This window comes from Colias philodice, chromosome 8 (assembly GCF_061535455.1).
Source record: "Colias philodice isolate Cphi_HAF_F1 chromosome 8, ilColPhil1 Martin Lab GWU primary, whole genome shotgun sequence".
Lineage (NCBI taxonomy): Eukaryota > Metazoa > Arthropoda > Insecta > Lepidoptera > Pieridae > Colias > Colias philodice.
This window is the reverse complement of record NC_143093.1, coordinates 2,498,925-2,521,534: the sequence shown is the minus strand read 5'-3', so window position 1 is coordinate 2,521,534 and position 22,610 is coordinate 2,498,925. Positions and strand designations below refer to the sequence as shown.

General features: G+C 34.1%; 2 protein-coding genes and 1 long non-coding RNA gene across 4 annotated transcripts in view; all 3 read left to right on the top strand.

Annotated features, from left to right (window-relative positions):
• The first annotated feature begins 51 nt into the window (after positions 1 to 51).
• wash (WASH complex subunit washout) overlaps positions 52 to 22,610 on the top strand; it is a 38,443-nt gene continuing 15,884 nt past the window's right edge. The window contains exons 1-4 of one of the 2 annotated variants that reach the window (XM_089697973.1): positions 52 to 154; positions 4,524 to 4,924; positions 5,001 to 5,294; positions 9,163 to 9,527. In XM_089697973.1, the coding sequence (XP_089554099.1) occupies positions 4,550 to 4,924; positions 5,001 to 5,294; positions 9,163 to 9,527 (1,034 nt within the window). In that variant the 5' untranslated portion in view covers positions 52 to 154; positions 4,524 to 4,549. Of the gene's footprint in view, positions 155 to 4,280; positions 4,421 to 4,523; positions 4,925 to 5,000; positions 5,295 to 9,162; positions 9,528 to 22,610 lie in introns of those variants that run through there. The other variant, XM_089697974.1, reaches the window with a different exon arrangement.
• On the top strand, positions 162 to 4,240 carry LOC149486356 (cytokine receptor-like). Its single transcript, XM_089697972.1, has one exon. The coding sequence runs from the start codon at positions 479 to 481 to the stop codon at positions 4,238 to 4,240; it is 3,762 nt and encodes a 1,253-aa protein (XP_089554098.1). The 5' UTR covers positions 162 to 478.
• Positions 20,850 to 21,711, top strand: LOC149486355 (uncharacterized). The gene is made up of 3 exons (XR_016315945.1): positions 20,850 to 21,171; positions 21,298 to 21,359; positions 21,434 to 21,711. It is a non-coding gene; the product is annotated as an uncharacterized LOC149486355 (long non-coding RNA).

Here is a 22,610-nt window from a genome sequence, read left to right as displayed (position 1 = left end):
ACGAATTTTATTTCAAAATTATTAATAGAGTTATTACTGTTTTGTTAATAAAAAATATTTTGAATATAGGCAACATTTCAATATCGACTTGTCGACATCGCAGTGAAGTTGGCGTTTACTTGGAAACATTTCAAAGTTTTTCTTTTAATTTTATGTAAGTAATTGTTAGTCTACGAAATTTTCAGTTTTTCATGTATTCTTCAGGGATCCGGGTCTTAACATGCTATTGCGATGTGTAGATTTTGTAGTTTTGATTTCGCGAAATGAACAGTGATGATAGATAAATAAAAGTACGGTTCCGTGACTGAGCATAGTCAGTCGGTCTTGTGTCTACATTTCAAGTGCAGTGCGCCATTGAGCTCGTGAGATAAAAAATAAGGAATGTGTTTATCGTTTCTCGTAATTTTGTTAAAACAACGGCTAGTGTACTAGTTCGTTATGTGGCAAATGGAAGATATTTAGGACGATTGTATCAGTTATGGCAGACTGTATAGATTCGCGTATAACAACAAAGTGTATTTCAAGAACTGGAAGAGTTCCGCAGTTACGAACATGGATTTGGATTTTAGTATTGCAGTGTTTAATAAGCTTCCCGTGTATATTTTCAAAATGCTTGACTGTGGATTTAACAGTTCGAATATACCCAGAAGGAGATTTTCCACTACCTTATGGACAACCCTTAGAATTAATTTGTGTTGCTGAAAATTACTCTTCGAGTGATATCGTGTTTACGCTTTCTGGAAAACCAGTGGAATCAGAAGTGATCAACTCCACGTCACGGAGATTGTATATTGAAAAACTAGAAAAGAATGTTTATCCATACTTTTGTGCAAATACAAAGACAAACAAAAAATGTGTAAGCAGAGTACTTGTTGACTCACCACCTGAAGATATTTTAGACTTTAAATGTATTTCAAAAAATCTAGAGATTCTAAATTGCTCATGGACAAGCCCAGAATCCTTAAGTATCACTACTTATAATTTGACATTTGCAGCTAATGGTAACTTTGTGAAACCATGTGTGGCAGAGAAGGTAGAAAACTCAAGGACTAGGTACTGTGTATGGAATACAACAAGTAAGCCTAGATATAGACAACAAGAAGAGGTACAATTCTTCAACTTAACTGCATGCAATGTTTTTGGCTGTAATAGTCAAAACTTTACAATAAATCACTATGCCATAGTTAAGCCTCAGCCTCCATCAGAATTGAAAACCATTAAAATAGGAACCCATAAAGTTGTTCTCAAATGGAGTATATCAAATAATATGTATGATTTTGTACCTTGTGGAGTGCAGCATAAAATACAGTATCAGATTGCAAAAATAGATAATAAAACTTCTTTTCATGAAGTTGATACTTCAATGCTTCCTATAAAGAATAAAACATACAAGTTTAATTTAACAAATCTTGAATATGCACATATGCAGTATGAGGTCAGAATATATATCAAGTCAGTCATGGCTCCAGATTCTCCAGATTTCTGGTCAGATTTTAGTTATGTTGTATTCTATACAGCTAGTGAAAGACCGCAGAGGCCTCCTGATACAGCAGCAGGTGCCTTTGATAGATCCCTTTATGTTGACAGAAGGATATTGTATATATACTGGAAGCAGTTAGAATACTATGAAGAGGCAGGTGCTAATTTCACTTACAAAGTTCTTGTGTCACAAGATAACAAAACACAGACATTATTCCCAGATAAGAGTAAAAGTTTAAGTTATGTGATGTTGAACGCTTCTCTTAGTTCATTGGATGTGGATATTTGGTCTTTCAATATAAATGGATCTTCAGTGAACAGTAGTCATTTGTATATTCCACCTGAAAGGGATATTCATTCACTCGGTCTAACTTCATTTACAAAGCTAGCCTATGAAAATGGAACATATGAACTATCGTGGATTGGGATAAAAAATATTGATAATTACACTTTATTCTGGTGTCAGCATAATAGTACAAATATTTGTGCTGGTCAGATGGACTTTGCTGTGCTTGAGCCGCACAAGAATCATCATGTGATAGACTTACCAAGAGAACATAGGTATCAATTTGCTATATCTGCTAACAATGGGTCTAGAACTAGTGGAATGGTTTGGGCAAAATGTGACATATCAAAGGAAGGTTTTGTTATGTATCGCTTTAATCTCAACCTAAACTATGATGCACCTGGAAAATCTTTTGTTACCTTAAGATGGCAAATGGAATGCATCCTGCAAGATGGGATCATTACTGGATTTAATATAAGTTACTGTCCTATTATAAAAACTAGTACTTTGTGTGATAAATCTGTTGCAAGCAAAGATTTGTATATTCCAGATCCAAAACAGACTTATGTTACTATAGAAAATTTATTACCGTTCAGAACTTATCAATTTACAATTGCTATAGATACAATTTATGGACAGAAAACTGTTCGCAATGCCACGGCAGTTTTAACTACTTCAGAAGATAGACCAACTAGCCCTACAAATGTAGTAATATCCAATGTAAGGAATGATTCGTTGGTAATTTCATGGGATCCACCGTTGCAACGGAATGGTAATATAGGAAAATATGTTATTTACAATTATGATAAAGAAATCTATGTTGATAGTGTCCCTGGTACTGACACTTCTAGTAGAAAAGTGACTTTGTTAGGGCTACAAGGCTTTAACAACTATTCTTTGTCAGTCCAAGCATGCAATATTGCCATTGGGTTATGTTCCAAGCCAAGTCCTAAGAATGGAATATTTGTAAGAACAAGAATTGGTGCTCCAAGTAGACTAAGAGCTCCAACCGTTACAAATAATCCAGATGTACTGAAATGGGACCCGCCAGATATTCCAGGTGGTACCGTGGATTTGTATCAAATAATGAGAATAAGAGATGATAAGGAACCTGAATTCATAAACACAACTAATTTGTCTTATTCGCTTACACACTGCGATGGAGTTCTTTCATCAGAGACTTACCAAGTAAGAGCTTTGAATTATGATGAAGATTTGTATCATGGAGTGATGGGAAATGTTAATATAACAGAAAGAAATTCCAGTAATATTGAAATATATGCCGGTCCCTGGAGTGAACCTAGCCTGGTAGCTTGTAGAAGCAGGGATGGTCTTGCTATGATATTGATATTAATGGGCTTATTTGCTGTTGGAGGTTTTGTATATGGGGCCATAAAATTGTATAGAAAATACAGGAAGATGGAAGACATTAAGCCAGTTCTACCTTATGGGTTAGGAGAACCAGAGAAAGATAGAACTAAATTTACCTATCCAGATTGGAATCCATCTAATAAAGATGAAAAGCCATCCTCAGATGAAATGTTGTTATTACCCAACAGCAAAAGCACTGTATCATCAACTGATATAAAACAAAAAGATGACAACTGTGCTGCAAGTGATCATACTGATAGTACAGCACTGTCAGATTCATCAGCCGGTCCAGTGGATAGACAAGTATCTACATCAGATGATGGATCAAACTCATCACTTCATCTAGAAGCAGAAACTGATAAAGGAGATGACAGCACAATAGTGCAAGAAGAAGACTCGTCTAATGAGGACACAGAGAGTTCTCGTGAAAGCTCACCATACTTTAGTGATAAGAATTTCAAAAAGAATCCTACCAGTGGCTATGTACAGCCAGTAGTAAATCCGGCTACTGGCTATGTACAATCTGCCCCAGCTAATAAGAACACCCCTCAAATACCAAATTCACAACCTACTACATCAAGTTATGTTATGGCCGGATTGCCTTCGCCGCTATTCACGATGCCTGCAGCGCCAATAAAAGGCTTAAATCCTGCTCCATCGTCGGGATATGTTCTTCCCGAAGAAGCTCAAGTCAAATCAATGATGGGCTTCCCGAAGCTAGCGCCGACGGCACCCAAAGTTATGGGTCCCGAAAGCTTGCCAACCTTGCCTTCCTTGCCGCCGCCAGTTAAACCTAGTGCAGACAATAGCTATATACAATTGCAATCATTGGATTCATTGCCTAGTCTTAAAACAAGTGTGCGAAACACTGTGCCATTAAAACCACCTGCCTCCAATGGTTACGTCAGCCCCGGCGACGTTGTGATAAATAAGCATCTCAATAATATGCTGTCTGCTGGACAACTATCTGAAGAGTCTGCGATCCTCGATCCGACGATGTCCCCTGACGCGTACTGCCGGTTCTCATGGAGCACGGATCCAGCGAACGATAACTTGCATTCGTTACTCGCGGACTCACCTTCGAGAAGCGTCCCTAAGAATTAAATTATTTATGTCGACATAAGTGACAATGTACTGATAAATGTAAATTTTGTAGTGATTTGTAAATACATTTATGTAGCTTTACAAAGTGGACATTATTTAACACAAGAAAATATATGTGTTGTATAGTGATAATTCTTGTGCCTTATTAATTTATTTTAGGTCATTAAATAGAATCTATAGGTAAGATTTATCATTATCTACATTAGAGAAGCTTGCCTTTTCGTTGAACGGCATTGAAGTAAAACTGAACAATTATATTTATTTGGAAAATATATTGTTTCAGAAATCATTTGCATACTCAATATAGAAATGGAAGGTATCTATAAAATTAATGTGATACCAAACGATCTCAGTGTGGAGGAAACAATTCTTCAAATCGCTGATACGTTAGACAATCTCAACGGAATAGTCGACGATGTATTTTCACGTATATCGAGCAGGATCAAACAAAACATGGATAAGACCACAAAGCTCAGAGAGCAAATCGACGTTTCTAGAGCTAAAGTCGAGAAATTAACAGGAATGCAAAAGGCGATTAAGGTGTTCTCTAGTGCTAAATATCCTTCGTCTATTGTACACGACCATTATCATTCCATATTTGACACAAACACCTATCATTATGAGCCTAAAAAGGTTACTCTTAGCGGCAAATCGCAGAGGCCGTCCAGTGAAAAAGGAATACAGGTAAACTCCTAGAAAGTTGCTCGATTCATTATTTCTATTTCAAGTTCATTTAGTAACAACAATTCTTATTCTTTAGGAAAAGCTCCACTTCTTCCACGTCAAAGTTGCGGAACCGAAAAATCCGAAGCCCAAACAGGATTTCGACATTAAAACTGTTATTGACAAAGTGTCGTCTGTAGGAGACCTTTTGATCTTCAATACAGAGGAGAGTCCGTATGTGGGGCTGCCCAGCAAGCAGCAAGCCTACGTGCCCAGGGTACACACTGACGTTCAGAAGTCGCTGTTGGACGAAGCACCGCCTTCTATCATGAAAAGAAATGTGCTAAAGCGAGAAATCGATGAATACATGTACGCACCCGGCATGGGAGTGGTAAGTTTTATTTGTTTTCATGACAATAATATTGTTTGGATGAATGAGATGTCTGGAATGTGTTTATAAAACTGCCTGAATTTAGGTATGACGATTAAATTCAAATAAAGAAGTTTAAATTACATATATACGAACAACTTTTACGTAGTACGTAGTTATGCCAAAATTGTTATTGTTTTTGAATTTGCGAAATAGTATTGCAAATATTAATATTTATCTAATGTTTCGGTCGTTAACGGTTAAATTATATATGTAATTAAAATCATAAATAAAATAACTATCACTAATTCATGTTTACGATAATGTGGTGATTATTATCTAATTGATATACTTTTAAAAATTACATAATATTTTTTACAAATTTCGTTAATGAATATTCAAACTTAATTAACATCGTTTATAATTTATATCTTACAAAAAGAAAAAAAAAATCTGTTTCTATAACGTTCAATTCTATAGTAAGGTCACCTGTACATGTATAAATCCTTTTGTGTCGTCTTGTTGTATACAAATTGCTTAGAATATATTATTTCATTCAAGTCAGTTTAGATGTAGATGCCTACGATATTCATTGATTAAAATTCTAATACATATCTTTCACCGGAGAAGGATAAAATGAATTCATAATCAAAGTCGATGTTTCTTATAATTTCGTATGAGGGTATTTCCTCTTCACGAATCGATGATAATTAAATAAACGCATAATTACCGCAACTATAGATAGATAGGTATAATATTATGTTTACATATAATATTATGTTTTGTTCGCGATGGATATAAAAAAAGCGTCTTAAAAATCGCGTGTTTTGCCTTATTACTTCGATTAACGGTACTATAAGAGCGGTCCAGGTTAACAGTTCCATTCCAGAAATAGATATATAGGGAGTTTATGTTTCAAAGATATTATATTACTATTAGATTATGTATTTAGATCAAGCCACCACTTATAGCCTCTTACTGTTCGAGAATAATAGTACGAATGGGATTTCTTTCTACGAAACACTATAGCTCCTTATTAGTTGGTCGATAAAGTGTAAGGGAAAATATGTTTAAATACTCGTTAAACATAAATGAACCTTAAGACGATACACAAAAAAAAAATCCACTGCTTGGCGGGCGGAGTCTAATAGCTCGCTATCGCGAACGCGGGTGTGCGCGAAGTCATTCTTGCAAACTCGCCGCGCTGCCGCTGGCCGACTCGGGACAAACATGTATGGAGTCGTCATACAGTTATAATATTGTTATACATGTATTCAATTGTTGATTTATTGGTTTTATTTTCTTGCTTATAAACAAATAATCTTCTTTCCAACAACTACTTAGACATTATTAATAATTATTATTATTTCGTAATGTTTACTTTATTACAAAATAATACAGGTTATAAATAATCTTTAAAATAACAAAAAATATTGTTACTCTGAAAAAATGAAATGGTAATCAATAACGCGGACTACTGAATTGATTTAGATAGAATTTGATGCTGACGTAGATATTACATCATGCCCAGAAATGAAAGGTACTATTTCTGAAAGAAGTTATAAACCCTAATTCTTCTCAGTCAAAGTCAAGAGTGGAAGATATCACTAATACAGTAAAACTGATGCGAAACTTTGGATGTTAATTTGTATATTTTTTTGTTAGTTGTTACTTAATCACGTCAAGACTACATTACCAATTTTGATAAAATATAGCTAATTGCCTGGATTTACACATAGGATACTTTTTATCCGAACTGAACACTTCTGTGGGATAAAACAGGATTCACGATATAACCTAATTCCAAGCGGGCAAAGCTGCGGTCGGAATGATATTTTTTAAATAGAAAAATTGTTTTAAAAAAAACACAAAATATATTGACGCATGTATTTATTTTTTGCACTCTATTATAATTGTAATTATTCATTACAAATAATCAAAATAAAATAGCCAGAACAAAGTTAGGCCCTGGTAGGTACAGCAATGTGAGACGAACACTGGCTTATTTATACCAATAATAATGTATTATAAACATTAAATTAAGTTTACAACAAAAATACATAATATTAGCTAATGTGAAAACGAATCAACCAATCATCCCACAACAATGAAATGTGCACACAAATATTCATCCAAATCGGTTCATGTGATTAGGAGGAGTGACTGCAGCGCCATCTTCCGGGCCCAATTGTGTTTCCAGATCACCCAGGAACTCAATTTAATATACTTACACAAAATTTTTCGAAATTAAAACTCACATTACTATGTAAATATGAATATAAACCTGTTTTAGTACTAAGCAATTTCCCGCACAGGTGTAGTAAGTATAAATTAAATAAATATCAACATCAAATTCTTTATACAACATACTTATCTACCACCTACTAAGAAATGTAATTCTTGAAATTTTTTCGTATTTTTTTTAAATATAATACTACTCCAATGAGCTCCTGTTCCATATCACGTCCGCCATACTTCCACTAAGTTCACCATGATTTTTTATTTCTTTGCACTTTGTTGCTTTTTGCTAAAAATGGAATCATGCGATAAAACCAGTAGAACGTTGATAACATACATTTTTGACTGAATAAAGGTACTTACGAAGGAGTGGGTTCACATTGTGAACAATCAGTGGGTTTATTTTCCTTCTGGATTCCGGATTTCTGAAAAGATTATCTATGCTATAAATGAAAAAAATCTTACACATTCGTTATGTACTTAAAACAGGGGTACATATCAAACATCGTCTATAATACAATTATCATCAAATTTAAAATAAAACCAACTTCTTCATTAATTTGTTCCAATTGTAAGCATTCTTTTTTCTCCAACCTTTATGTTTCTTCTTCTTATTTTCTTTATTGTCCCCATTTGTCTCATTTTGTCTTATCGTGTTGTCACCCTTTTTTACGATTGCGCGAGCGACACAAGTTCCCCGTGTGACGGCCGTAGCGGGAATGACTCTTGCAGCGATCGGGGTAGGAAGGTACAGGGCGGCTCTCGCTATATTGGCTGGTCGCGCGCTAATTTCAAGTATTTCTTGTTTATTTCAAAACCATCGCGTATTTCAAAATTCTAAATCGGTAGACGTATAGGTTGTATATTTTATAGTTAATATCCAAAAAGTCGTAACTTTACGTTTGTTATTTTGAAGATGCCAGAGATTATAAAAAAATAACAATGAGAACTTTGTATTTTTTTTCTATCGAGAAAATATCATGGAATCATGTTTCTAAAACGGTAGACGTATTGTGTTACTATTGAACTTTCTTGTCAAGAATTTTCATCACGACAACTTTAATAATATAAAAATTACGAAGGTTTGAAAAGGGCCGTAAATGTTAGAAAAATTAATTCATCACCTTAATCCCTTGCAATAAAAACGTCATATTGTAATTCGTAGGAACCTGTGCTTTATCGGCATTGTAAATCCGTTATTTTCTTTATTTGGACATAATGTTTCGGGTTCTTACCTATGTGGGCAGAAAGATATGCATCTGCCAACGTTTTGCGTACGAATTTTATTATGTATGCGGGTCACTTGATTGTAAACGACAACCGCTTTACCAATTTAAATTGCATTATACGAGATGGATCGCTTGTATAATGCCGGATTGTTAGCTTCAGAGAAACTTGAATTGATGTCCTTTTGATATAGAAAGCTAAATCGCATCCTGTTTGCCTGTTTATTTCCGCTACTTCTGATTTTAATGAAGTATGATTTCGTTAGATGCATATAGCATTCCTAATATGGCAAAGTAGTTTATAGGTAATAAATTCATTCTGCTAGACATTGATGATTAATGGTTCCTTTATTTGTCAATTCAGAGTATAATACTTTAGCTGTAAATTCTAAGTTCCTGTAAACATAAAGGTTTTTGCTCATCAGGTACCAGAACTAGACATGCCCCTCGACTTACCCCATCTACCGGGTATTGCTGGTGACATACAATACTCCATAACAGAAGACGGCACGATAGCTCCATCAGCCGTGACGTCACCAGTTGTACCCACTGTGACGTTACCAGAATTGCCGGATATATCTCAACTGCCTGATGTGAAGCCAGATGACAGTGCAGTCACAGTGGGTACAGTCCCAGTCGAGGATATACCGGATTCGTTGCCGGTACCGCCACCGATGGCACCGGTACCGGCGATACCGGTGGCAACGATACCGATCGCTTCGATGCCGGCCCCGCCTCCGCCGCCGCCACCGCCTCCACCGATGGACATCGTAACACCAGTAAAGACGAGGTAAGTCGCAAAATATATATGTCACTTCCTGTTTGTATTAACAAAATTATTACAAAATGTGTGTTTGGACTTTTCTTTTAACAAATACATAAATATAAAACTAGCTTCTCGACCACGATTGCCGTCCGTTTCACGTTATCGGCAGTTCTCAAAATAATTTGCGAAACCACTTTTACAAAGTACAGATTTTATTTTGTCAAAAACAATTTTACGTGTTAAATTTTTAGACCCTTTTTATATAAACCAGATAAACTCAGAACGAATCGGAATTAATCGTACTTATTTATCAGAAGTATAGATTAGTTATGTATTTATACGATTTTATTCCTGTTACTGCGGCACTGTAGGGGAAAGTCGAAAAGGTCAGGCTCAGGCAGTTCTTCTGGTTCAACCGGGAGTAAAATCCATGTCTGTATAATTATAAACAACATTGCTTTATCACTACAACTTCTGGATTAGAAAGGCGGCCTATAATTTCATTAATAATTCATATATTTGTTGTGTACTGGACACTAGATACTGCTAAAATAGGAGTTTGGTTTCCAAATGCTACGTAAACGGCACTGATTAATTTTTTTTTTAGTTCCTGCCTGTTATCACTTTGTTACCTGTTTTTTTGTTCCCCGGGAACCCTTGCCATGTGTTCCAAATGGATCGTTACAAAAAAGTCGATTATCATTCATCACTCAGTTTTATCTCGTCGCTGTTAAATTAGCCTAATATTATAATTTTTTGTTATACTTTAAACAGTAATGTTTATAGTTTCTTTTGGAGTTTTTTTGTAAAGTTATAAGTGTAACAGTTCTGTCAATTAGTATATGTACTAAAAATGTCATATTATCCCCACGGGAAAGAGGCCACATAAAAATAGTGAATACAAGAAAGGCACACCGGTAAATGAACGAGGTTTACGCGTAAAGCGAACACCGAACAGTAACGACATTTTTCCAACTAGCAGTAAATTCAATGCGCGCAGCGTTGTTTCCGTAAACTGGGAACTCGCGATGAATTTAGATTCAGCTTCTCCGAGATATTCGGATTCTCGTAACGTTCATATATTTTGTAAACCGGCTTCTACAGATGTTGCATTGCGTGAATCGTAAGTGGCATCGTTAGGAGACGTTTTAGAAAGGCGTTTCGTAGAAAAATGTAAATCGAATGTACAGCGCTAGCGGGATTAGAGTTATGGGTCACTTGACCCTTGCTTAGCCCGTCGATGGAATATAAAATAGGGTAAATGTCGCATAAATAAGCCATCAAAAGCGTTTTAAAACGACGCACGTCGCACCGTTTATTCAGGTGTAATGGATCTCGGTGCGCCGCGGCCGCGCCCGCTTCCGAAGTTTCGAGTTCCCTTTACTCGTGTTTTACTGCCTTCGCGGATTTCATACTAACAAGCGCAATAACCATCATGTGTATGTAATTGAAAATAACCAGATTTACAATGAAATTCTTAACAAAGTCCGTCGTTAAAAAAATCCAATAACAATGAGTTGCAGTGTCGGTATATCTACCACCCAGCGATTCAATTACATCGTGCATCTATTATTTTGATCTATTATCCTTTCTGTTGAACATAAAACATAATCGACAATATTCTATGCTTGTCGGAGTTCTTGGAATATTATAATTAATTTTTTATCAACTCACTAGAATATGTTTGTGATTATTTTTAACACCACTAAGTATATCCAACCTGTTTATTTACGGGCGAGAATGAAAATAATTAACGTGTGTAGGTATATATTTATGGTAATAGTTTATTTTTGATAGCGTGTGTGGGTGTGAATGCTGAAATTATTTTTAAACGTGTGCTATAATCAGATTCACTGGAGAATATACTGTATTCGTAAGTAAATCGCGTGGTAAACGCGTGTCAATCTATATCGTTTGTTTATCAGGCGTCGACATCATGTCCTTGCCATTTAACATTCTTACCGTTCTCGTAATAACACTATCAATAATAAAATCGGAAAATTTACAAACTACAACTTTTCCGAGTATTCGAGTGGACGTAGTTTTGAAAACAGTGCGATTTACTTAGAACGTAAGTACAAATAACCATTTTGTTTGCGTTCGATGACGCATAGCGAGCTGCGATAACTGCTCATTAGCTACGGTCGATATTTTTTGGCAAAGGTCGTTCGGTTGGAAATTGTAAGCCATCGGGTTGGCTAAGGCTGCTATCCTTGTGTGATTCGCAGAAGTGAATCTTAAGAGCCGTAATAAATAACGCGGCTTCACTTGGCACCGCTTGTGCGACGACAAACCGGTGCCGTTGATTAATTATTTTGATGCTAGATGCTATTTGTTATGTTTATAGTCGTGTCTACATGGAATGTGGGTTCTACTAATAACTAATGTATGAAATGAGATAGTAACCCGCGGAGAGTAGAACCAATTTTATGGCTTTCTCTCATAATTATCTTTTTTCTTAACAGACACATGAATATTTTTTTTAATTTACTATCTACGCGGAATGTCTGACTTATGACCAGCAAAATGATACAGCACGAACCTAATCTGTTTACATAAACAATAGTTAAATTTAAGCCTAAAGAAAATTGATTAATTGCGTGCGGTCTTATCGTTTCCATTGAATTACGATGCAAAGCTCAATAACTCCAACCGTTATCAGTAATAACGCGAGCGCCTCTCACCTCCGACCCGTCGCGTCGTGGGCTATCGTGTGTTTACGACAAGTTGTAGGAGCAGATACGCGGCGCGTGTGCTGGTGACGTCATCAACGGAATATTGTGTTATGTTTTGTATGCTAGATAGAAGATACTTGTCCCGGCTGTGGGTGCATAAATATAATGCAGGAATAAAGTAAAATAATTAGCAAGTAGTGGCGAAATTGTTCACGGGTGGCCAAAGCGCCATGTTGTCCCGGTATGGCAAATAGACGCGGGATCAAATCACGCCTCGTGATCTAATTTATTCCGCTTTTTAAAATATATCAAAAAACATTTAATGCTATGAAAAATATTACGTTTTGAAAGTGCTTTAAAGCTAAATATTACGTTTTGAAAGTTCGCTACAAACAATCATTCGGATCTTAACTCTTTATAAAATTTGTATAGATTACCTGTCTGTCCTGTATGAATTCTATATTTAGATAGCTTCTTGAAACTCCCTTTTAAGGGATGGTAGACGTGAATTATACAAGCAATCGATTCAGTTTACAGATTTGAAGCTATATTATGGAAATTCCAGAAATTTCTGTAACTCAACTGTCACAACTTTAGTCATATACCAATATAAAATATGAGTAATGAAAATTTTACATTAGGTACAGGATAAAACGAAAGTTTTAAATTAATATTCGAATGTGAATTTTCTGAAATAGATACGTAGAACATGGTAAATATTATATTCAAGATAAAGATGATAAATTAAAGAGGAATTGAGATGTTAAAAAGATAAGATTGAATACTAGGTAAAATATTTTAACTGCTCTATGTCGTAATTCTTAAGCTCTATATCCGCTGACAGATCAAGATAATACTAAAGATATCTCAGTTATTGATTAGTTTATTAATTATTATGTCTTAGTTCCTTTTTAGTTTCCAGTGTAAAGAGTTCATATAATATGTGTATTCTTAAACATTATTTTGCTTCTAGAAAGCAAAGTAAAATTTTAACCAAATTTCTAACCTTAAAAGTGGTTTAATAAAAACTTTTCCATAAGTAATTCTCAACGCTCATCTTACAATGAACAATGGTCACTCACTAGGCTTAGTCCAACGTACGTTGCTTCAACTCAGCATTAATTTGTATGTAGCTCAGAACGTGATGGTTGTTTACACCCGAAATTCTTCGGAATAGTATAAAATAGACGTGACTTACACGTTGTTTTTTTTATTTCCTATTGTCTCTACAGTACAATGCGAATTCCTAATACGCACCTGTGGATGTCTATTTCTAAACATTTCAGAGGTGAACAGCGGAAGCGAATTTTATCTTATCGGGTATTTAGTCATTTTCAATGACGCTCCAATTTGTTTTGCTGCAGTCCTGTGATTGGGAATGTTGTTTTGTGTATTAATAAGGGATACACGAGTTGTTAACTATACACTACGTATTAATTTCGACTGTGTTTGCTTTCATCTGAAATTCGAGAGAAATACGAAGGTTGTATACAGCTCCGAGGCTGATTGGAGCTATAGTTTGCAATATAAGTAAAATTACACATCCAATGTATTAATCATATTCAAGTTTATAGATTTTGAGTAAAATTATGACGCGGTCAGCAATTTGAGACCAATTGAAAGTGTCCTTTGAGCAATTCTATTGTTCCATTTTTTATAACATTGTTTCATTCAATTGTAATTATGCATTTTAATATCTGCCCAAGGTCGAGGTATTGTCGGTATTTAAATCAGGCTCGATATTTCTTCTGTACGAACATTGTAAGTTTCAAAAGTTTCCGTTACATGGTAATGTGTTTTTTTTGATTCTACTAATTTTTTTTTCAAATAATAGTGTAACGTGATAACTGCTGTAGAGCTGTATTTAAAATTCTTCAACAGTAGGATTTTCAAAGATGTTTTACGTGACGAACAATGCCCGTAAAGAGCTATTCATCGTATTCATTATAAGATGAATGTTACACCCTGTTGTTAAAAGGAATTAAATTATTAATTATAATGAAAGAATGATTAAGGAATTATTAATTATAATGAAATGTCTAAATATACCTCTTTATTACTTCGAAAGCGAAACATAAACATACCAACAAAAAATATTTCCCAGCTATCAATATCGTGATGAAAAAGTGCATTTCCCCCACGAGATATCCGAGATATTGATTACGAGTATTACATGTAAGTCATTAGAAATTGATTAGACGTCGAAATATGATGGATCGACGAATGATGATGATCGACAGATTGTATTAACTGAATCGGCTATCGGGGGTGCCATGATTGGATTGGAAATTGAACATTAGCCTCACACTGCTGGTTTGACAGTATGTACTTGATTACGCAAATTAGTGGAGCCTGGTTGCGGTAATGTTGAGTGCGAATTCTTTGAAATTTGTACCTACCCGAAATGTTAGGATGTGTGAATTGAAATAATGTTGATGCGAAGTAGAATAAATTAGTACTTAAAACCTTACGAATTAAAGCTTGTTTATTTAAATTATGTGCAGTTGCAAAACTATTTTCTTATGATTTAACTTTAAGGCCAACACGATTAATAAAATGTTCTATAATTTTAATATCTATTGCAACCTTTGAAGACGAAGTAAACCTGAAATTTTAAGACTTGCAAATAAAGGTACAACAAGATTCCTGCTATAAAGTGGGTGGGTTTTAGTAATACTCTGTGTAACAATATTTGCTTATTGTAAGAAGCTTACCTTGTTAAGATGCTTCAGAGCGCTTACGCCTCTTAATTTGCTATAATAAGTTATTTCTGAACCCAGTGGGCGCTCGTGAAAAGGAGAGAATTTTATATAATTGCTAGATTTCTTGATGTAATATTTTAAAACGTTTGGTGTTTTGTTTTATTTCTTAGCTGTGTAAGGAATTTTTGTTTAAGGTATCTTTATTACTTGTTATGATAGAATAAGCAAGTCGGAATTATTATATGTAATTGTTTTCGCCCGATTCTAGAAAAGAGACTTTACCAGAAGGTTTACAAATTGCAAATTCTGTGCTAGACATTTAAATCAATTGCCCATTTAATTCAATTCAAACTTCAAAAACAAATATGTATTGCATAACCGATGACTTTGTATCATTTCTCATCTTCTCGCCCTTGTCCCACTGTGTGGGGTCCGCACAACGTATCAACATTGACAACACATGCCGAAAAAATACGCAATAAATTTTATCGTTTCTCAAAATGCCTCTTATCACATATTATTAACACTAAATGGTCATATTAGCTAATAGAGATATATTGCCAATAATATGGGCTATATCTTGAGGAGAATAAACACACGTTTTAAATAACAGGAAAATAATTAGCAAAGCTGTTCTAACAATGCGCGCCAGATTTGGGGCCGCTTATGTACATGTCTGGTTAAGCTTCAATAGAGTTTGTATTTGGATGCATGATATTTTAATTTGGCATGACTTTGATGCTAATGAGTGGCTTCGAGTGACAAAGCATGCATTATCGACGTTAATTATTCCATTAATGTTCGCACGTAGGTACGGATATGGACCTCAAATTCGCTGATGTGATTGTGGCAAGCCTTATTTTGGCAAATCAAACATTGGCTGAATTATGAAAATATCCACTGTTTATTTTGAGTATTTCGAATATTATGATAACAGCAGTTTCAACTGGAATCTGAATATAAATTCCTCGCAGCCTTATGTAAATTTCTGCTTTTACCGTGTTATTTTAATAGCTTCTCTGTACTAACATTGTGTTTCAGTTGCAAACTTGTCGAGAATTTTCCGTCAATGGCTACCGCAATATTTTTATTGTTTTCAAAACAAAACGTTTGAATTTAAAACTTTTGAAACGAGCATTTCTTAAATTAATACAAACAATAGTTCTCAGAAGTCGGTCGGAGTTTCCATTGAGAACGGTGTTATTTTAAAGGAGTTGGGAAAACAGTGAAACCGAACCCGTTGTGGTACTGCGAACTTGCTCGTTTCAATAAACAAACTAGCAGCGATAAATGAAAATATAAAGCTTTTCAAGCTTATCCCGGTGGCCTTTAATCAATTCGCGGAACACACGTTTTTGTTCACGGTGATAAAAACGGCGCATATGAGTTATTTTTGTGTGTACAAACGAAAATTATTTTCATTTTTGGCGAATCCCTTTGACGAGGCAATGGGAATTGTCCTTTGTTATAAGTTCTAACTTATATTCATTTTTGGAATTGCATGCTTTGAATGGAGCGGAATTTTATGTAATAAAAGTGCTTCGATGTAAAAAATAAACGAGGATTCTTTTAGTTGGTGGTTAGAATCAATGCGTTGGCATAGCAGTACATTTTATAAAAAAATCTTTTTTTTTTATATGTCCCTCTATAACAATATAACTTGGAATATAATATAAAAAATCTACAATGTATTCTTTGTATAAACATGAATATATATTTTTTGTTAAATATCTTTACGGAGCTCGAGTAGTAGGTACCCCGGGCAAATTAAGCCAAACAAGAAGAGTGAAATTACATTAATTACCATCAAGCTGCTGCTTTTTGTAGAGAATTTTGAGATCTAGAATTTTTATCAGAAGTAATTTTTGATGAAACTTACCGTTTACGAGAAAATAGCGAAAAACTCATATCTTTGACCTTGAATAGTTTTTTTAGCTCGTAACGGAATGATGGGGAACTCTCAAATTTTCATTTTTTTATGTTTTAATCAATTTTTCTAACTACATATCAGCTTGTTGGTAATTAATGTAACTTGAAATGTTTATATTGGCCGGGTTATAGGTACCTAGTAAATTATTAGAGCCAGCGCGCACGAGCAACTTTGTCTCCGCAACTATTTTGTCTCTCCCACCTATGGGCTAGTATGAAAGTGCGCGCACGTAGCGACGCAACTCCCCATACAAATTGATGGGAGAGACAAAATAGTTGCGGAGACAAAGTTGCTCGTGCGCGCTAGCTCTTACGTGATGTCTCCCAACATAATATTATGTGACGTTTGTATTGTTTGATGGAAAATAGATAAACGGAAGGATTATAATTAGTATTTCAAAGAAATATAGAAATCTATTTATTCGCATTATTGTGCGTTTATGCTTTCATCGCTTCAATGAATAATTAAATGGTCGAGTTGCATGTAAATGCGGTTCTCATTAAAAGATAATATATTTCCTATTGAGAAGTGTTTACACGATGCAGTGTTGTTTTCAGTACACTTATTTACTTACACACTGTGGAGTGTGGACTCATTAACTTTATTTGTATTACAAAATTGAAAATACGATCAATTTCGGTGGTAGGTATAGTCTATTTTTCTTCAAAGGCTTTGTATTCTCAAATTCATATACACACGTTATATTTTACGTTTCATATATAATTCTAAAACATTTTCTTAAGCATAATTCTACTTAACTTTTATTTAAATATTCATATTTTTATCACAAATAAATAATAAAAAATTTCTAACATAGTAAGTGACAGCTTTAACCTTATACTAGTGAATATAGTATGTAATTAAAATTCCATTTCCTAGTAATATTAAGATGCAAAAAAACGTGTTAGCTAGTTATAATTGGCTTCTATGAAATTTTTCTCCGAAATGTTGCGAACATGAAATTTAATCACTGTATTGCTCCCTTACATCTTTATAACGTAATTTAGATCTTAATAAGCAAAACGTAAAGTTAAAATTACTGCAATGGCTCGTTAATATCAGGTTCCGTCCGCTATCGATTCGAGTTGTATGATAAATATTACAAAAAATTAATATTATTATAATCTTTAACATTTTTCAAATAAATTGTTTCTGAAAATCAAATGAACATTTGGACAAAACTGGATAATATTTTATGTAAATGTAGGAACGGCTTTACGTTTCTCAGAATTTGCTCAAGGTATATTTATTGCGAATGATTTTATATTTTTATTGAGTATGTAAAATTATACGAATATCAATAAAAACGGCAATAATCTTGTGGGTGTTATTGTTCCAAATAACAGAAGATGCCCGCACCTTTGCTCGAATCCGCTTTGATTCTAAGATTTAAGATGGCAATTAAGAAAAAAAAAACATATGCCACATGATACGTAAAATATGGCAAATATAGTTCAACTGAGTATTTGAAATTCTAATATAACCAAGATACGACTGAAACTAAAATATGCTGAGTTATTCTTTACTCGGAAACCGAGAGGGTAAATGACGTATCTTCACAAATTGGCAGTACAAGAATTGTACAGAGAAAGATGTTTTCACAGAACTCATTACGGTTATGGCAAGATTAGATAGGAATAAATTAAAATACTTCTGTGTGTCGCATTATGTAATAGTCCTGCAAAGAAAAATGTACGATAAGCGAAACTCAGAAATCCACTTTTGAGTTGTGACGCACGCATTTTATGTGGTAATTGGGACTCTTTCATAGAAATGTGTTTGTTTTATTTTCTCATACGTACAAGACGGGATAGCGCCATTTAAAATATTGCACGCCTCATAAGCGAAGCGTTGAGGTGGGTACTACTGTCACTTCGCGCAAAACATCTGATTTTTCAAACTTAAAATGTCTTTATGTATCATACATTGCACTTGTAAGATAATACATACACACACATATTAAGAAAAAACACTATTTTTAACGTTCATGATATTTTTGATGTCATTTTTGTTATTTAAACTAGTTAAAAAACAGTTTAAAAAAGTTCTGTCTTGGACGTCCGTGTGTCTGTATGTGCGGATCCTTTTTCTTGTTAACACGATAGCGACCGAAATACTTTACTAATCGAGTCTTTTTTTTTCTCTTACGCTTGAGTATGCTCAGTAATAGAACCCTTTCATTTTTCAGGGTCTGATTCGATGTGGTTTAATTGTTATTAAATAAACAAAAATAATAATTAATAAATATTTATTAAAAAAAAATATGAGGCGTGCACTTTTGGATTTTCCAAATTATTTATGTCTTACAAGCTGTGCCCCGGAGTTTTACCCGCATTGCTCTGCTTCTATTTGTTTTAGCGTGATGACTGATGATATTATACGTAACCTATAATCTATATGTTGATCCGACCGTTTAGTAATATTCATGCAAAAGTTGAAGTAAAAACAAAAATTCTAAAAACTATATGTTTTAGCTTGGATATTGATTGAAAATCATGCTCCAAGTTTTTACGATTTTACTATATACGTAAAGCTTTATATGGATAACTTGAGTTTTGAGAAATTGTGGATTAACCTTGTTTAACACATAATAAATGGTACTTACAAATTATGGTTGCATTTCTCAATAACAATCTCACACTGCTAAATGCCACGCGATTAGATATGTGCACGATTTCTTTCCAATTTATATGTTTACCAGGAAATCGATAGTCGTAATCCAACTTGATATTTCAAATTAAGCCTTGTTGTTTGTTAAATTGTTTCGCAGTAGGGAATCCTCGGCAATTTGTTCTCAAGTAAACAGTATGAGGTATTTCTATACCAAAAGCTGTTACAGATAATTCAACGGAATATGTCCTAGGGAATTTTTTAAACGAATTTATAAGAAGTTTATACTATTATCGTGCCAACGCTAGCGATGTTTAATTGTACTTGCATAATTCGCAGAACAATGGAACAATTTATGTAACCGCGATAATTTAGATAAATGTCGTTATTTATGTGCATACACTCACGTCTGCTAGTTTCCTGTATTATGGTGCATGTGATATACAGACATAAGTCGGAACCATCGACTGCACTGTTGACTGTGCATGTGTGTGTGTTGTCACTTTGGTTGATGTGCCACTCACATGCATGGTACATGTATTTGTATTAGTGTCTCTACTATTTGGTATGCATGTGTGTGTGTTTGCTTCTCTTTTATAGCACACAATACTTCGACCTAGGCAAGGTTATTTTTAGGATCTAATTTGATTATCGAAAATAACATTTTTGTATGATAGCTGACGCTACAAGCCATGATACTGGGAATGTGAATACAAAACTGTATATATACAAAATTGCATCGTCTAATCATGGTTCATGAAAAATGTAGCTAGTGAAAATATAGAGCAAGAATAAGTTTAAAAGGACTTTTATGAAAGACATTCGTTAGTGCAAGCACATTAAAGATGTATTCAGCTAAACGAGAATAATGGCGGAACTAAAAATGATATCTTGTATAAAATATAATGTAGTTAGGAGATAGGGAAAGCTTGCTTCTTGTGTAGTTCGTGTTATTGTTGCGTTCGTGAGCTCATTAAATATAATTGACAATATAATAGATTATTCTTTTAACAACATTGTGATGGATTAAGAAGAGGATTTAATTGTTGTCCTATTGAATTAAAAATTGTTTTTCTGGACAATTTGCATAAAGCGTGGTTCCTCGTTACCTAATATCTAGACACATGAATATGATTCATGTAGGTATGTAATCGATTTACTCAGATAATTGTTTTAAGGTGATGAATTAATTTTTCTAACATTTACGGCCCTTTTTAAACCTTCGTAATTTTTATATTATTAAAGTTGTCGTGATGAAAATTCTTAACAAGAAAGTTCAATAGTAACACAATACGTCTACCGTTTTAGAAACATGATTCCATAATATTTTCTCGATAGAAAAAAAATACAAAGTTCTCATTGTTATTTTTTTTTAATCTCTGGCATCTTCAAAACAACAAACGTAAAGTTACGACTTTTTGGATATTAACTATAAAATATACAACCGATACGTCTACCGATTTAGAATTTTGAAATATGCGATGGTTTTGAAATAAACAAGAAATACTTGAAATTAGCGCGCGACCAGCCAATATAGCGAGAGCCGCCCTGTACCTTCCTACCCCGATCGCTGCACGAGTCATTCCCGCTACGGCCGTCACACGGGGAACTTGTGTCGCTCGCACAATCGTAAAAAAGGGTGACAACACGATAAGACAAAATGAGACAAATGGGGACAATAAAGAAAATAAGAAGAAGAAACATAAAGGTTGGAGGAAAAAGAATGCTTACAATTGGAACAAATTAATGAAGTAAGTTGGTTTTATTTTAAATTTGATGATAATTGTATTATAGACGATGTTTGATATGTACCCCTGTTTTAAGTACATAACGAACGTGTAAGATTTTTTCATTTAAAGCATAGATAATCTTTTCAGAAATCCGGAATCCAGAAGGAAAATAAACCCACTGATTGTTCACAATGTGAACCCACTCCTTCGTAAGTACCTTTATTCAGTCAAAAATGTATGTTATCAACGCTCTACTGGTTTTATCGCATGATTCCATTTTTAGCAAAAAGCAACAAAGTGCAAAGAAATAAAAAATCATGGTGAACTTAGTGGAAGTATGGCGGACATAATATGGAACAGGAGCTCATTGGAGTAGTATTATATTTAAAAAAAATACGAAATAATTTCAAGAATTACATTTCTTAGAAGGTGGTAGATAAGTATGTTGTATAAAGAATTTGATGTTGATATTTATTTCATTTATACTTACTACACCTGTGCGGGAAATTGCTTAGTAATAAAACAGGTTTATATTCATATTTACATAGTAATGTGAGTTTTCATTTCGAATAATTTTGTGTAAATATTAAATTGAGTTCCTGGGTGATCTGGAAACACAATTGGGCCCGGAAGATGGCGCTGCAGTCACTCCTCCTAATCACATGAACCGATTTGGATGAATATTTGTGTGCACATTTCATTGTTGTGTGATGATTGCCATTGGTTGATTCGTTTTCACATTAGCTAATATTATGTATTTTTGTTGTAAACTTAATTTAATGTTTATAATACATTATTATTGGTATAAATAAGCCAGTGTTCATCTCACATTGCTGTACCTGCCTACCTACCCTACCAGGGCCTAACTTTGTTCTGGCTATTTTATTTTGATTATTTGTAATGAATAATTACAATTATAATAGAGCGCAAAAAATAAATACATGCGTCAATATATTTTGTGTTTTTTTTAAAACAATTTTTTTATTTAAAAAAATATTATTCTGACCGCGGCTTTGCCCGCGTGGAATTAGGTTATATCGTGAATCCTGTTTTTTCCCACAGAAGTGTTCAGTTCGGATAAAAAGTATCCTATGTGTAAATCCAGGCAATTAGCTATATTTTATCAAAATTGGTAATGTAGTCTTGACGTGAGTAACAACTAACAAAAAAATATACAAATTAACATCCAAAGTTTCGCATCAGTTTTACTGTATTAGTGATATCTTCCACTCTTGACTTTGACTGAGAAGAATTAGGGTTTATAACTTCTTTCAGAAATAGTACCTTTCATTTCTGGGCATGATGTAATATCTACGTCAGCATCAAATTCTATCTAAATGAATTCAGTAGTCCGCGTTATTGAGTACCTACCATTTCATTTTTTCAGAGTAACAATATTTTTTGTTATTTTAAAGATTATTTATAACCTGTATTATTTTGTAATAAAGTAAACATTACGA